At 42.7% G+C, this 15,054-nt stretch overlaps 1 protein-coding gene across 4 annotated transcripts in view; it reads left to right on the forward strand.

Annotated features, from left to right (window-relative positions):
* The first annotated feature begins 655 nt into the window (after window positions 1-655).
* Window positions 656-15,054, forward strand: part of Rev1 (REV1 DNA directed polymerase) — a 76,390-nt gene continuing 61,991 nt past the window's right edge. Inside the window, exons 1-2 of one of the 4 annotated variants that reach the window (XM_027386802.2) lie at window positions 737-773; window positions 3,466-3,538. In XM_027386802.2, the coding sequence (XP_027242603.1) occupies window positions 3,528-3,538 (11 nt within the window). In that variant the 5' untranslated portion in view covers window positions 737-773; window positions 3,466-3,527. Of the gene's footprint in view, window positions 774-3,465; window positions 3,539-15,054 lie in introns of all 4 variants that reach the window. The other 3 variants (XM_027386801.2, XM_027386805.2, XM_027386803.2) reach the window with 3 other exon arrangements.

Raw genomic sequence — 15,054 nt, forward strand, 5'->3', positions numbered from 1 at the left:
CGCATTCCCGCTAAAGTGTGTGGGCCGCGATTCTCCAACGCTCGCGGACCGAGCATGTGCTAGCCTGCGTGCGTCCTGGCCGCCGCTAGTTGGCGCTGCAAATCAATTGCTAGCGCTGGGCCGCGGCGTGTTTCGCGCCTCCACAGACCCTGAGCGGCGGTAAACCGGGTTAGTCCCGGCACCCGCACCCTCCGCGGCTGGGGAGCCCGGGCGGGGCGGGGAGGGGCGGGGCTGCAGCAGGACTCGGCCGGCCGGTCCGGGCACCGCGACCCCGGCGGGAGGCGCGGAGGCAGCGTGGTGATGCGGCAGGTCCTGTGCCGCGCTCCCCCGCCCAGCCAGCCACACAGTCACGTGCCGCCGAGGCGCTGCCCCCTGCGGGCGCCGGCGCGAGAGGAGGGCGGGGCCGGGGTCGCCTCGGGCCGGGCGCGAGCAGCGCGCGTGCGCCGCGCGCCGGTGAGTGCGAGCGGATCCCGGCCAGCGGGGCCGCAGCGGGGACGGGAGGGGGAGCCCAGGCGCGCGCTCCTGGCTAGCTAGCTGGGCGGAGGGGGAGGGGCGGGAGCCGCGGCGGAGGCGCGAGGCGGGGGTGGGGGCCGTGACTGAGGGAGCGTGGGCCGCGGCGCGGCGCGGTGCGGCTCGGCTCCTGGCTGACCGGCCGCCTTCCCCGGCTCTCTCGCGGCGAGGACAGTGTGCGGCGGCGGCGGCGCGGCGGTGCCCGCGACGAGGCCCGAGGAAGCGGCCGGGCCCGGGCATGGTGGCCTGGGGCGGCGCGGAAGGTGAGCGACCCCCGGGCTGGCGGGTGGGGAGGGGCGCCGAGCCGCTGCTCGCCTGCGCGGCCTGAGGCGCCGGGGCGAGGCCCGGAGCCCGCGGCGCTGCTCCGAGGCCTGCTGCCCGCCGCGCCGCCCTTGCGCCTCAGGCCGCCGGGTTATGTAACGCGTGACCTCCCGTTCCCTCTCCGCCATGGCGCGGCCACCCCGGCGCTGCCTCCCGCGCGCCGTCGCCCGACGCCCCCCGGGCGCCCACGGCCCTGCTTCCGAGTCCCGCCGTCGCCGGCGCCGCAACTCACTCTTTCCCTGCGCCGGCGCGTCGCCGGCCATTCATTCACTCGCGCGTTCGAGTGTTCGCTCCACCAGCGTTTGCAGAACGGGCACGGGCGCCCGGGGCCCGGCCTCGGCTCACTGCTCGGCTCCGGTGCGCCGCCTTCTCTCCCTCGCTCTCAGGCATCCCGGAGGCGGTATCCGGAGGCAGTGTTTTCCTCACTCATCTCCCCCCCCCCTTTTTTATTTATTTGTCTCTATCGTTTCCAGGACACCTGTCCCCAAGTGTCTTTACAGGTGCTCCCTTCACACTTGTATGTGCTGTTAGAATAGCAGCCGAGCTGTGGATGGAGAGGGTCACCTGTCTGTGTGTGGAGGTTCTTCCTTTCCTGACCCCCGCCCCCCTTTTGGAAAACTCCGACCTTCCGGTAGTAGCGTTCCTTAATTGTTTAGAAAAACATTACAGGTGATACGCATCTAATTAGAATTTTGCCCCAGTTTTTCTCGGGCCATGTATAAAAGTAGAAATAGTATACAGATAAACATAGAAACACATCATAAAAAAAAAGGATTTGTAAACTATTAAGGGCTATGTAACAACTCTTAGAATATCTGTCTGGTCTCGGGCTTCTCTAGACTTCTGAGCTTGTCAGTTCCTCCTTTAGGTAGAGTAAGACATACTATATAACCTTGCTCCTGTGGGGTGCACGTTAGGTCAGCATAAAGTTATCTTCGATGGGCTTTCAGAAGGTAGTACCTTTCCTACATTGGCAGGGCTTGCCCAGGCAAGTGCTGCTAGAGTACCACTCCCTCTCTTCCAATATTACCTGTGCTGGACACTTCGAAATCTTACTTTAAGCTCTCCATCCAGCAATACAGTCTACAAAAATGCACTTTGTTCACTGCTTTAGGCTAGTTATTTGTCATTTTTCTTGAATTACTGTGATTTCTCGTTTGTGTCTTTTAGGTCCTTTGGGGTTAGTCTGTACCAATTCTTGTATCTTGGCATGAAACTTTACTTTTTTATGATAAATAATGCTTATTTGTTCACTATAAATGTGGGGATCACTTTTAAGATTATTTCACTTTTTAAAATGAGAATCACTTTTTGTTGTTGGGCTTGTTTTTTTCCGAGTCAGGGTTTCTCTGTATTGCTTTGGAGCCTGTCCTGGAACTTGCTGTGTAGACCAGGCTGGCCTGGAACTCAGAGATCCACCTGCCTCTGCCTCCTGAGTGCTGGGATTAAAGGCATGCACTACTAACGCCCCTGGGAATCACTTTGAGAATGTCTATGTTGCTTCAGGTAGAAGTAAAAAATTTCAAAGTTAATGTGCTTAAATACATACCTCCATTTCCTTAAGACCAATTGAAAACCAAGATTCTAAACAAGAAAAGAAAAAGCATTCTCTCAACAACTAGCCACTGTTAATGAGTTCCAATGACTACAGATTATCTATACTTAAGTTATACATGTAATCTTTAATGACTTCTGAAGTGGAAAAATCAAATCATTTAGACGGGTGTTTGAATTTTTGTCTTTGCCAGTTGTATGACCCTGGACAAGCTTCTCATTCTTAGTTTGAAGACACTATTTTTCAGCTTGGGTAGTAGTTTATTAGTTCTAGTAAATTAGTTGTTAAATGAAAGGCATTTAATGGAACTATGAGTCCAGTGTTTCCTGTGGTATGCTCTTATAGCGGTACCCTAAATAGGGCCTGTTCTGCTAGAGAGAAAGCATAAACAGAATTACAGGAGACCTTAGGCACCTGTTGTCTACCAGGGAAGATTCTGAAGGTTGGTGTGACTCCTTTCTACTTTGTTAGAATGTAAGGAATTGTAGATCATAGCATAAACTGGGTGGTGGTGGCACACACCTTTAATCCCAGCACTACTAGGGAGACAGAGGCAGATGGATCTCTGACAGTTTGAGGCCAGCCTGGTCTACAGAGTGAGCTCCACACCAGTTAGGACCTTCATAGTAAGATCTATTCTCAAACAGAAACCAAAATAAATCACAGGATAGGTTAAACAATATTGAAAAATGAAGAAAAGACCTACAGTGTACTGTTCTTTCTTGTAATAACTGCCAGCTGAAACATTAATGTGGATACTAATGGATATTTTACTAATTTAATTGTTTTTGAGCACAATATGAGAGTATAATTCAAGTCTTGAGAGACAAGTTGCAGGTTCTTTTAGTATCTCATCTACTTGTAAACCACACGAAGATCCAAGTCTGAAGATTTTGTTTACCTTCCTTGGATTGTGGGATCGGTGCCTTCACTAGTGTTCTTATTTAGCTTGCTGTTCCTCACGTAACAGAATGATCTTTTGAGAAAGAACTTGGATTGATCTTTTCTTGCTTAAAAATTCCCCCCAAAGTTCTGGGTTAAATACAGAATTGAATGTAAGTCCCTTATCTTGCCATCAGGATACTGAATGATTTGTCATCTGCCAACTTAACGCTGTGCCTCTTCACTCCTTGGCCTCAGGATGCTACCCAGGTAATTAACACTGGATACCTCTTCTGGGTGATATCAGTTATTTGTCTTCCATTGCTGTTTTTTACTTCAGGGAACCTTCTCCTCGTCCCTAAAATAGAAGCAAGTCTCTCTCTTCCTGTTGTTAGACTACCTTGTTTGCTTTTAAATTAAGTTTAAATTTTATTTTTGATTTTGTTTGTTCTCCATTGTACTTATTATCAGATATGTTTTACATTTGTTAATTTTTTTCCATTAGCCTTGTTGACTCACTCTTCCCAACTACAAGTTAGAGAATTTATTAGATTTTTATCTCCAGTACTTAGATACCTAGTACCTAATACCTTATTAGGTACTGTGCCTAGTACCTAATAAGCTCTTAGTAAAAATTGTTAGTAAATGAATGCTGTAGTCAATTTCAACATTTGACAGGTTGAGTCAAGATGGTACTGGCTACCATTTACTGATTGTGTGACCCTGGACAGGTTGATGACTGTATCACCTACCTTACAGTATTATAATGAGTAATTGAGTTAATACATGTAATGAACATAGGTCTAAAGTTCCTATACTTTGTGTGGAGATCAGAGGTCTATGTCCAGTCTCTACCTTAGGTTTTGGGTCATAGTCTCTCACTGAACCTGGAACTTGCTTGTCATTTTGACTTGACTGGATGGCTCCTATGGTCTTTCTCTTATCCCTCTAAAGTGCTGGAGTTAGAAAGAAAAGTGCACCACTGCCCCAGGTTTTATGTGGCTAAGGATCTGAACTCAGGTCCTTGTGATTGCAAACTTGAGCCTTCTCCCCAGCGTTAAAAAATAAAACATTTGAAAGTTTTTCTTTACGTACTAACATATTTTTTATTGTTGCCATGAGATAAAATTGAATTAGTTTTTATATTTTTTTAATGAAATTTTGTTGGCTGCCAGAATTTGACTTTTTAAATAGTTTCTGTATTTTAAATAGTTTCTGTATGTCTAAATAAGATAGAAAATAAAACTGTTGAGAATGAGTGGCCTCGTTAATCTTAGTGTGTATGTAAGGTTTTATTTTCCAATCTAAAGAAGATGCCTAAGAGTGATTATCCCAACAGCCACCCAGCAGAGTGGTTTTCATAGGTTTTGCTTTGAGGTTCTGCTAGAAATTGATTGGCTATGAAAGAACTTCCTAGAGGCTTCTTAGTCTTCAGAGAGGAAATTCTTGATCTCATGGAAGTCTTGATTTTTGTAGTGTTTAGGAAACAGGTATTTTATCATGTGTGATTTTCTGCCATCTTTCACAAGGAGTTTTTCTTTCATGTTGTATTTTGGTTCTTAAATTGGAGCTTAAAGCAGTCTAGCAACATTCTACATACCTGCCGTTGACCTTGTTTTTGTGGGTTTTTTCCTTTAGTGTTTAGAGAAATAAATGAGACCATGACTTTGTAATGATACTTTGAGTTATTCTATGACAATTACACTTATATAATACTAGTTCTTCTTTACTTAGCATTTGTAAAATGCTTGGCAAAATGACATTTTGTAGTTTGTTTTATATCTCAGTCTCAGCTTTAAGTCATAGGAATTTAATCTTTGTGCCTGAAACTTAAAAAAGAATATGAAATAACTACTAGTCTGTTCAACATTTGTTCCAAAATGTAATAATAATTGGTAAATTATTAAGTATGGACTATGTTGCAGGGCTCTTTGCTAAGTGATTTCTCCTTTAATATTCAAAAGTACCATATAAAGTAGGCACATTTATAAAGAAACAGATTCGTAGAGATATTACTTGGCTGGGCAAGGTACAAAAGGAACCTGGATTTTTTACCTACTCCCACCTGATTCATGACCCAGTGTCCTAACTCTTTTGTGAGCCACATTTAAAAAGGACAGAGATTTGTATTTTTTGTCATATATTTTCTAAGTTTATGTTTCCTAATTACTGGCAGTTTTGAATTTTTTTTTTTTTTGTGCCTAAGAAGAGGGTGTCTGATTCCTTGAAGCTGTAGTTACAGGTATCTGCAGGATGCTCGGATTTGGACTCCAGGCTTCTTGATTACACAGCAAGTTCTTTTAACTTTGGAGCTATATAAAGCTTATAACTTTGGAGTTTATAAAGAGTTTAATAAAGATTTAAATGTGGACATTAAGGGAGGGGAAACATGCAAGCATAATAAATAGGCTTGAGGGAATGGCAGAGGGAAGGCCGGCTGGCAGGCAGGCAAGGAGGTATGCAAGCTTAGTAAATCTAAGAGAAGTGAGTCTGGGCTTCTCAAGAGAGAGTGTCAACATTTAAATGTCATAACAGTTATATGGATGATAATTTTGTGGCTTTTAAAGTTACATTGTTCTGAGAACTGTAGTCTTAGAAAATTGGCACTAGGAAGTAGTTAAAATTTTTGTTATATAACGCTGTTAGATTTTGTGCTTTCTTATCTGGCCAGGTAGAAATTATTTAAGAACCCCCCCCCTTTTTTTAATTTATTCATTTTGTGTACATGTGAGTTGGTCCTTCTACCATGTGGGTTCTGGGGATCAAACTTTGATCCTCATGCTTGATGGCAAGTGTTTTATCCCACTGAGCTGTCTCCCTCCTTTCCTCTCTAAAAGTTTGTTTATTTGTGTGTTATGTGTGGGCCTGTATATAGAGGTCAGAGGACATTTAGTAGGAGTTGGGTTTCTCCTGTGTAGGTCCCAGGTATTAAACTCATTTCATCAGGCTTGGCTTCGAGAACCAGGCATGGTCCACTGAGCTGTCTCACTGGCTCATGGAAATCTTTTATAAAGGCCATTTTGGCCCCATGGCCATGTTTGTGTGCTTGCATATGTGGAACCCAGAGGACAACCTTGAATGTTGTTCTTCATGGACCTTCCATTTCTTTTTACAAAACAGGATTTTTCACTGGCTTGGAATTGAACTAGTAGGCTAGGCTGGCTGGCCAGGGAGGACATGGAGTCCTCATGTGAGCAAGGATGGACAAAAAAGGTCTGTAGTTGATATTAGAAAGTAAACCAGAATGCTGCTTTCTGACTTAGTCTTTCTTGAAGGTTTAGTCATAAAACAATAGTTGTGGTTTTTTTTTTTTTTTTTTTTTTGGTTGGTTTTTGGTTTTTCAAGACAGGGTTTCTCTGTGTAACAACTCTGGATGTCCTGGAACTAACTCTGTAGACCAGGCTGGCCTCGAACTCATGAAGATCCACCTGCCTATGCCTCCTCTAAGTTCTGGGATTAAAGGCACGTGCCACCACTGTCTGGCAGTTTTGTATTTTCTAAACTCCAACATTCTTACATCTGAGCTTACCAAGAATGGACTTAATTTCATTTTTATTTTTTAGGCACTGAATTATGTAGCTGGGATTTGATTTTGAATCTTTGTGCTCAGGATCTCTGTGTGGTGCTGGGAATTAAACTATGAAGCAGACTGGTAGGCATCTGCTCTTCCACTGAGCTACATTCTGGTAAATCGTTTACTGCTTGTGCAACCTTGGGGAACGGTCCCATGAAACTTCCAAATTTCAGCTTCACTTCCTGGGTTTCGCTTCCTCTCCTTTCTCCAAAAGGGACTGTTTGAATTCAGAGGAAATTGTTGCCCCCTGCCTCATATACTCTGAAAGGATTGCCTTCTGTTGAGGATTGTAACATTTCTATTGATAGAATATAAAACCTGAGATGGTTTGTTCCTGTCAAACAATTTACTTACATAGTTTCTGTTGTAAGTTGGGTTTATAGATACATTGTTTTTTTAAAAAACTCAGTTGTCTGAAAATTTCCTTTTTATATTCATTTGTAATTACATTGAATCGAAAGATTAGTGAGAAAAGAGACTTGCAGAAAATGGAACAGATAAGGAAAGTGTGTGTGTATAAATATGTATATTGTATGTAGGTGTTTGTGTGGGTATGTGCATGTGAAGTCTAGATGGAGGTGTTTGGTATCCTCCCCAACTAACTTAATTTTTGAGATAGGCACTTACACTGAACCTATAAGGCTCATCCATTCAGCTAGGCTAGGCTGGCCAGACACCAGTGAGGTCCAGAGATTCACTTCACAGTTGTGAATTAAAAGTACATGCTACCATGCTTGGTTTCTTTAATGTGGGTGCTTGTGACCCCAACTCATGGTGTCATGTTTGAAGGACAATCATTTTGCTGCTGAGCCATCTCCCCAACACCAAGTTCGATCATATATTTGAAGTTCAGTTGTTCCATGGAATTTATTTTTAGTTGTATATTGTTGGTGTTCATTTACAAAGCTTTAGAAAGATAGTAAAATATACAGGTGGAATGCACAAGATGAAGATTTCTCCCACCAATTTTTCCCTAAAATAAGCAAAGTAAAATTTAAGCTTCTGAGGTTAATACTCAATGCCTTCTGTTAATTTCTCAGCTACCTAAGTTCATGTACTGCATCTGGTCATGTGTCCATCCCAGTTCTAGAATGTTGCCTTAAGCATCTCTGCAAAGTTTTTGTAGGTTTATGAATTTTTTTCTTTTTGACATTACTGCTACCTCCATCCCTGCTCTCTTCTTCTACCTTTAAAAGCACACATATTATTTTATTGTTGTCTAAAGTTTTTATCTCCTTTTACGTGCTGGTTTGTTGGTTTTCCTCCCCACCCTGAGTTTTATTGCTTTCTCTGTGCTTTGATTGCATCCTGTCAGTCCTCTAATGTAGGATCTAGTATTTTATTCTTTGGTTAAACCTTTCATTATGGTTTATACTTAGTTTACTTCCCTTGAAACCTGCAAATGCCAATGAGTATGAAGGAATCTATTAATCTGATCTGGATTTGGAGGGGAGGAGGAGTGAGAGGCTGTCACCTGTAGTATACTCATGGAATTTTTCCAGGCAGAGAACTGTGTGGCAACATTTTTCTCTTTTTCTTAGACCCTCTTTACGTAGTCTCTAGGTTCACTTCTCCCCTGCATACACTATAAATATCAGCAAAATCAGCCCATGTCCAGCAGTTTCTAAATTACCTGAGAACTTTTTTAGAAATATAAATTCCCAGCCCTGCCCAATCAAACACCCAGTTTTTGAGTCTGAATCATTCAAGTTGGAATTCAGTGGTCTGTTTCATAGGCCTACTATATGATTCTGATGCTCAGGTGTGAGAACTACTGCTCCAGAGAAAAATCCGCTTCTTTGATATTACTTCTGTTCCTTACCTGCTTTGTCCCGATTATTAGACTTGTATGTGACCTTTGAAATCCTATGATTTCAAAGTTTACTGTGAGTTACTGCAACCTTGAAGCTTCTTACAGATGATTACTTGTGCTTTTCCAAGGTTAGTGGTATTTTACTCCTTTGGACTCTTGGTCTTGCTCTGTTGCCCACTCATAGGCTTATGCTTAGCTAGCCATTCTTGAAAGGGTTACAGTTCAAACTGTTTTACTTCACAAATGCATTCTTGATAAAGAATTAAGCAGTTTTCTTTAAGAATATAGGCTATTTGATTCCAATATGAGGGAGGGTAAAAAGAATATGGTAAAAATTTTGCCTATGCTCTGTTCATATCTTACTGGCTAGAACTTAGTGACATGCATACCCTTGACTTTAGAGGAGCCTAGGAAATGTAATTTACAGTTGCCAACTATATCCCATTAAAAATGTAAGAAACATGAAAGACTGAAAATTAGAAAATAATGCCAGTTTTTTGTCTAGATAATGTCCCTCGCGCTCTGTATTTCTCGCCAGCAAGAAATCATACACGGGACACTCGGATCCTTCTGCAGACAAGCTTTAATGCATCTTGAGAGTGGAGAGCATAAGCTTCCCAGAGCGGAGACCCCGAGCCAAGAATCCCGTCCCCTAATAAAGGCTGGCAACCGCCGCCTCGGACGTGTCACCCCATGATTGGCTGCAGCTCATCCGGCCATATGACGCCACGGAATAGGCAGAGATCAAGGAATGGAAAATTACCCAGCGCCTGCGCAATAATCTTGTTTACATTCAGTGCCTGCCGGATGCAGGCGCCATCTTGTAATGGAGAATGCAGGGACGGCTCCCTACATCTCCCCCTTTTTTATTAATTAATGATAAGGCTTTATATTTTTACAAGCAAATAGGTCACCCAAATGTTGAGGGATAGAGGCAGAGGTTGTACCTTCCCAATCAAACATTAAGACTGTGTACAAGAGTCACCATCAGGCTGTTAGCTTGACCCAAAGCGCTCTCGACCTGTCCTCTGCCGTTTTTTCTGGGAAAGGGAGACTAGGGCAGGCAACTCTTATGCAGGACAACATGCCTTCCAGAGAAGCCTGCATACTGGGCAACTCTCTGTGCGATGCCTTGCTCGACATCCCTCATGGGCTGCTCAAGCCAGGCACTCTACCCTGTGCAATGAGCCTAGGCTCCGGGTGTGCAAGAGCTGTCTGGCCAGCGGCCTATTGCTTAAGCATAGTTAGCCAAATATCAGTGGAAGCCCCTTGTTCCAAAGCTACAAGCGCTTGGGCGATAACCACCTTGTCTCTCTTAGTTTGAGCCCTGAGCCTACAGACCAGCCAGAGAAGCAACATCAATCCGCAGCAAACGGCTGCACCAAACAATCCCACCTCCACCCATTCCTTAAAATAGGAGACAGCTGAAGCAATCCATGATGACAGTCCCTCCGTCAAGGACAGGAGTTAATCTGGATAATAGCGGCTCTCAACTCCCGGGGAGAGGGTGGAGTTCCGACTTTTGAGGGTCCAAAGAGGCTCTTCGGGTGAGTCTTTCCGGGATCCACAGGGGATTCTCTTCATCCTGTGGAAAAACACATATCGCTCCCCTGGATCTTATGAGAATAGGATCCGGGCCTCTCCAAAGACCAGTTAAGACATCTTTCCATTTTACCATCTCCTTAGACCTTTCAGGTTCTGAGGTATGACGCTTGGCCGCTGTATGGCCCTGAGCGTCGGTGTTTAGAAAATTAAGGGTAAAGAGTGCCATGGATATTGCAACTCTTGGCACCGAGGGTAAGGATGCTCCCATTCCCTCCTTTTGTTTGATTAAATAAGACTTAAGTGTGCGATGGGCACGTTCCACAATGCCTTGTCCTTGAGGGTTATAAGGTAGGCCAGTTGGATGGGTAATTTCCATCTGTCTGCAGAAGTGCTGGAACTTTTGAGAGGTATAAGCCGGCCCATTATCTGTTTTTAAGAAGCACACAGGTGGCTAGGTAAAGTCTTATTTCTGTAATACAGCTGAACTTCCTTAAACAGTAGCTTAACTTCTTTCTGAGGCAGGTTTTTTTTTTTTTGTGACTTTGGAGCCTGTCCTTGAATTTGATCTGCCAGACCAGGCAGGCCTTGAATTCATAAAGATCCATCTGCCTCTTACTCCCTAGTGCTGGGATTAAAGGCGTATGCCGCCAACGCCCTCAATTTAAAGGCGTGTGTCATCAACACCCTGAGCTTAAAGGTGTGTGCTACCAACATAATAGATTAGCATCTTTTACAAAACAAGAACTTTACATTGTCAGGCTTTGCTTAAAAATTCTAAATTGAAGCTCTTTAAGTATAAACATTAATAAAATCAAACATTTGAAAACTGGTTTTAAAAAGAAATTTAAATTTCCTTAAGGTCTTTCTGTAATATATAGAAGCATTAACATTTTAAATCTTAACTGAAAAACTTGTTTCTAAGATGGTACTTCTAATTTCCATGCGGTCACCTTTAGTTAAGATGGCGGTCTAAGTATCCTTTTTTTAACTTTAGCAAAATGGCTACCGTCAGTCATGTGACCAGCTACAAAATGGCCGTACCAGGAAATAGAACATTTTAAAACAAGCATACATAAATTACTTGAGCGAATAACATGCGCGGCCTTTTCCCCTGTCAAAGACTGGGAAAGCCATCTGCAATTTTCTCCGCTCCTCTAATGGTAAAAAGGAGTCGGTACCAAATAATGGGGGTGCTGATGGAAGTACACCCGCTGGATTAACAGGTCTCTTAAATTTACCGGGGTGTGACCGGTTATTCCCTATTTTCTCTCCCTCCTTCTCTGTCTCTCCCTCATCCAGCTGAGCTGTTCCTTCCAAAACCCCATCTCTTGATAGCTCTAATGACTCTAAAAGATTTAAAGCTTTAAACTTATTTACAGAATCATCTAACAAATTATTCACTCCCTTGTCAGTAGACATTCCAGGAGGTCCTTTTTTCTTATTTGTTGTTTTTTCTGTTAACAAATTATTCACTCCCTTGTCACTAGACATCCCGGGAGGTCCTTTTTTCTTATATTTTATTGTTAGGCGCGCCCCATCTCTCACCACATTCGGTTTCTGATATGTAATTCTGGACTTCTTTAAGATTGCTACAACAGTGAGAAAAGTCAAAATAGCTCCTAGTAAAAGCATAGAAGCCTCTATATTAACCTCCCACAATAGCAACATTCCCAAGCCAAAGTCCAGAAAAATCATACCTCTCCGAATTTACCACCCTGCAGTTCTGAATCCGCCTCGTTAGAGGGGTCTCCGCGGTGCTGGAGATGTTCACATGTTCCCGGGTTTCGGCACCATATGTCCCGCGCGCTCTGTATTTCTCGCCAGCAAGAAATCATACACGGGACACTCGGATCCTTCTGCAGACAAGCTTTAATGCATCTTGAGAGTGGAGAGCATAAGCTTCCCAGAGCGGAGACCCCGAGCCAAGAATCCCGTCCCCTAATAAAGGCTGGCAACCGCCGCCTCGGACGTGTCACCCCATGATTGGCTGCAGCTCATCCGGCCATATGACGCCACGGAATAGGCAGAGATCAAGGAATGGAAAATTACCCAGCGCCTGCGCAATAATCTTGTTTACATTCAGTGCCTGCCGGATGCAGGCGCCATCTTGTAATGGAGAATGCAGGGACGGCTCCCTACAAGATAACCTTTTTGGGGGGGGTCAGGTAGGGAGTCGGGTTAATGTCATTCTTACTTTCTCCTTTGAAAATATGGGAACATTAATTTTTAAGTAAATAAGTATAGGGCTGGAGAGATGGCTCAGAGGTTAAGAGCACTGCTTGTTCTTCCAAAGGTCCTGAGTTCAATTCTCAGCAACCATATGGTGGCTCAAAACCATCTATAATGAGATCTGGTGCCCTCCTCTGGCCTGCAGGCAACATGCAGGCAGAACACTATACACATAATAAATAAATAAATCTTAAAAAAAAATAAGTATAACTGGACATGATATCACATCCTTTTTGTTGTTGTTGTTGTTTTTGTTTGTTTGTTTTGTTTTTCAAGACAGGGTTTCTCTGTGGTTTAGGAGGCTGTCCTGGAACTAGCTCTTGTAGACCAGGCTGGTCTCAAACTCACAGAGATCTACCTGCCTTTGCCTCCCGAGTGCTGGGATTAAAGGCTTGTGCCACCAATGCTCGGCTGATATCACAAATCTTTAATCCAGCATTCAGGAAGCAGAGGCAGGTGGATCTCTTGGGTTTTAGGGCAGCTTTGTCTACATGGCAGGTTTCCAGGTTAGTGAGATCCTGTTTCAAAAAACAAAAGTATGATTTTGTATTATAAACTAGCAGTTCAACTTCATCAATATTCTAGCTTCTCTATCCTAGAAGCCAGTAGTACTTGGCCTGTCTATTCTATAGGTATATTGTAAAGATCAGTTGTAGATATAGAATCCTTAGAAAAGGGTATTGAAATAAAATATTACTAGTAGTTGGTGTAAATGTAAAGAACTTAAATGCTAATAATTTAAGGAACACTGAAAAGAAACTACTAAGTTTTAGTGAAAATGAGTTTTTTTTTATAAGGTAGAAACATGAGTAATTTGCTCTGCTCCTTCCTGCTACTTTTTTTTTCTATTTTTTTTTAAAGTATGCTTTTATACAAGTGAAACAAAGGGAAAACTGTTTTTAATAAGGAATACATAGTAGGACTGTCAACATGACAGTGCACTGAGTGAACACCAGTCAGTAATGGGAGGAGTCTAATAATATGCACAACAAAGGGTAGATGGGACTCACTTCCAGAAAAGGACCCGAGGAAGGCCAAAGTCCCATTCTCTTATTTTAGTTGGGGTTTGGTAAGTGCTTGTAGCCACTGTTACTGATAGTCTTCAGAGCTCTGTACTTAAATGCTGTGGATCAAGATAGTGCTTTATTGAGTGTGGTGGCACTTGTCTATAGTCTTAGCTGCTTGGGAGGCTAGGGTAGGTATTAGGAGACCCTGACCTAAAACCTAAAAAAAGTATTTTTTTTTTTTTTTTTTTTTTTAGTATAGGAATTGCTTTATTTTAGTGGGGTGTGGGGATCACAGGAAACTAAAGGTGGGGGGAAGAAATCCCATAATTAAAGAATAGGGGAGGTAGTCAGTATCTGACTAAAATATCCCAGCATTGTACTACTCATATTTTTCTAAAGGGTATCTTACACATAACATTTCCCGTAGAATGCATTATATCTTGGCTTACAATCCAAATATAAGTCTAGAAATGAAAGCACTAGTATTTGTAATTTTATGGAAATAGTTACTAGGTCCTTTCAATTGGGTGTATAGCTTTTGTTTTCACTTTAAATAGCTTGATATGTATCCCTTCAAATAAAACAAAAATCTAATGTTCATATATATAGGTTGGATCAGCTATGCTTCATGATGTATGGAATTGAAGAATGTCTGTACTGCTCTTAAAATTTAGGAATTTGAGAACCATAACCATGAGACATTGATGGTCTGTATGATTGAGTCAAACAAAACAAAGTCCGAAAAAGCAGCAGTGCTTTTGTATTTAAACACATCACAGAAGGTTGCTGATCTGGTGTTAAAACTTCCAGTCTTTATGGGCAAAGTAAGAGTATATTGGTACAGGTACTCTTGGAACTCTTTTAGGCCTATGGGTTTGTACTCCCATTTATTTAACCACTCCTAAGGGGTAGTACATGGTCTTTGTGTTTAGTCTCCCACTGCCTCTGATTCCAAGGAAAAAGTCATAGGTACTATTGCACACACTTCTTGGAGAGGTTGACTCTTTGCCCAGCTTCATACTCCCCACCCTCTTATTTGACAGTCTCTGTTCCTGTGGCATGCTTCTAACTTCCTGACTTAAAAAAAGTTTTTTTTAATTATATTAAAATACTTAAAACATAAAAACTGACCATTTTGATGAATTTTTTTAATTTTTAAAATTTTATGAGTGAAGTTGTTTTGTTTGCTTGTATGTCTCTGCATTATGTTTGTCCCTTTAACCCCAGAGGCCAGAAAGAAAGAATAGGATATGCCCCTGGGACTGGAGTTAGAGACAATTGTGATCCACCATGTGGGTGCTGGCAGTGGAGCCTACCACAGTCCTCTGAAAGAGCAGCCGGTATTCTTGGCTGCTCAGTCATCTCTTCAGTCCCAACCATTTTTAAATATGAAGTTCAGCAGCATTAGTACAGTGTGTAACAGCCATCACCATTCATCTCTGGTTCCCTTTGATCTTGACCTAAGATACTTCCTGTTATTACCCTCACCCCCAAAACACACCATTCTACTTTCAGTCTCTAAGTTTAACTACTTGAAGTATCTGGTATGAATGGGCTGATAGAGTATTTACCTTTTTCCTCTAGCTTTTTTTGCTTTGCTTTTTAAAAAATGCACTAT

Source organism: Cricetulus griseus (assembly GCF_003668045.3).
Source record: "Cricetulus griseus strain 17A/GY chromosome 1 unlocalized genomic scaffold, alternate assembly CriGri-PICRH-1.0 chr1_1, whole genome shotgun sequence".
Classification (NCBI taxonomy): domain Eukaryota; kingdom Metazoa; phylum Chordata; class Mammalia; order Rodentia; family Cricetidae; genus Cricetulus; species Cricetulus griseus.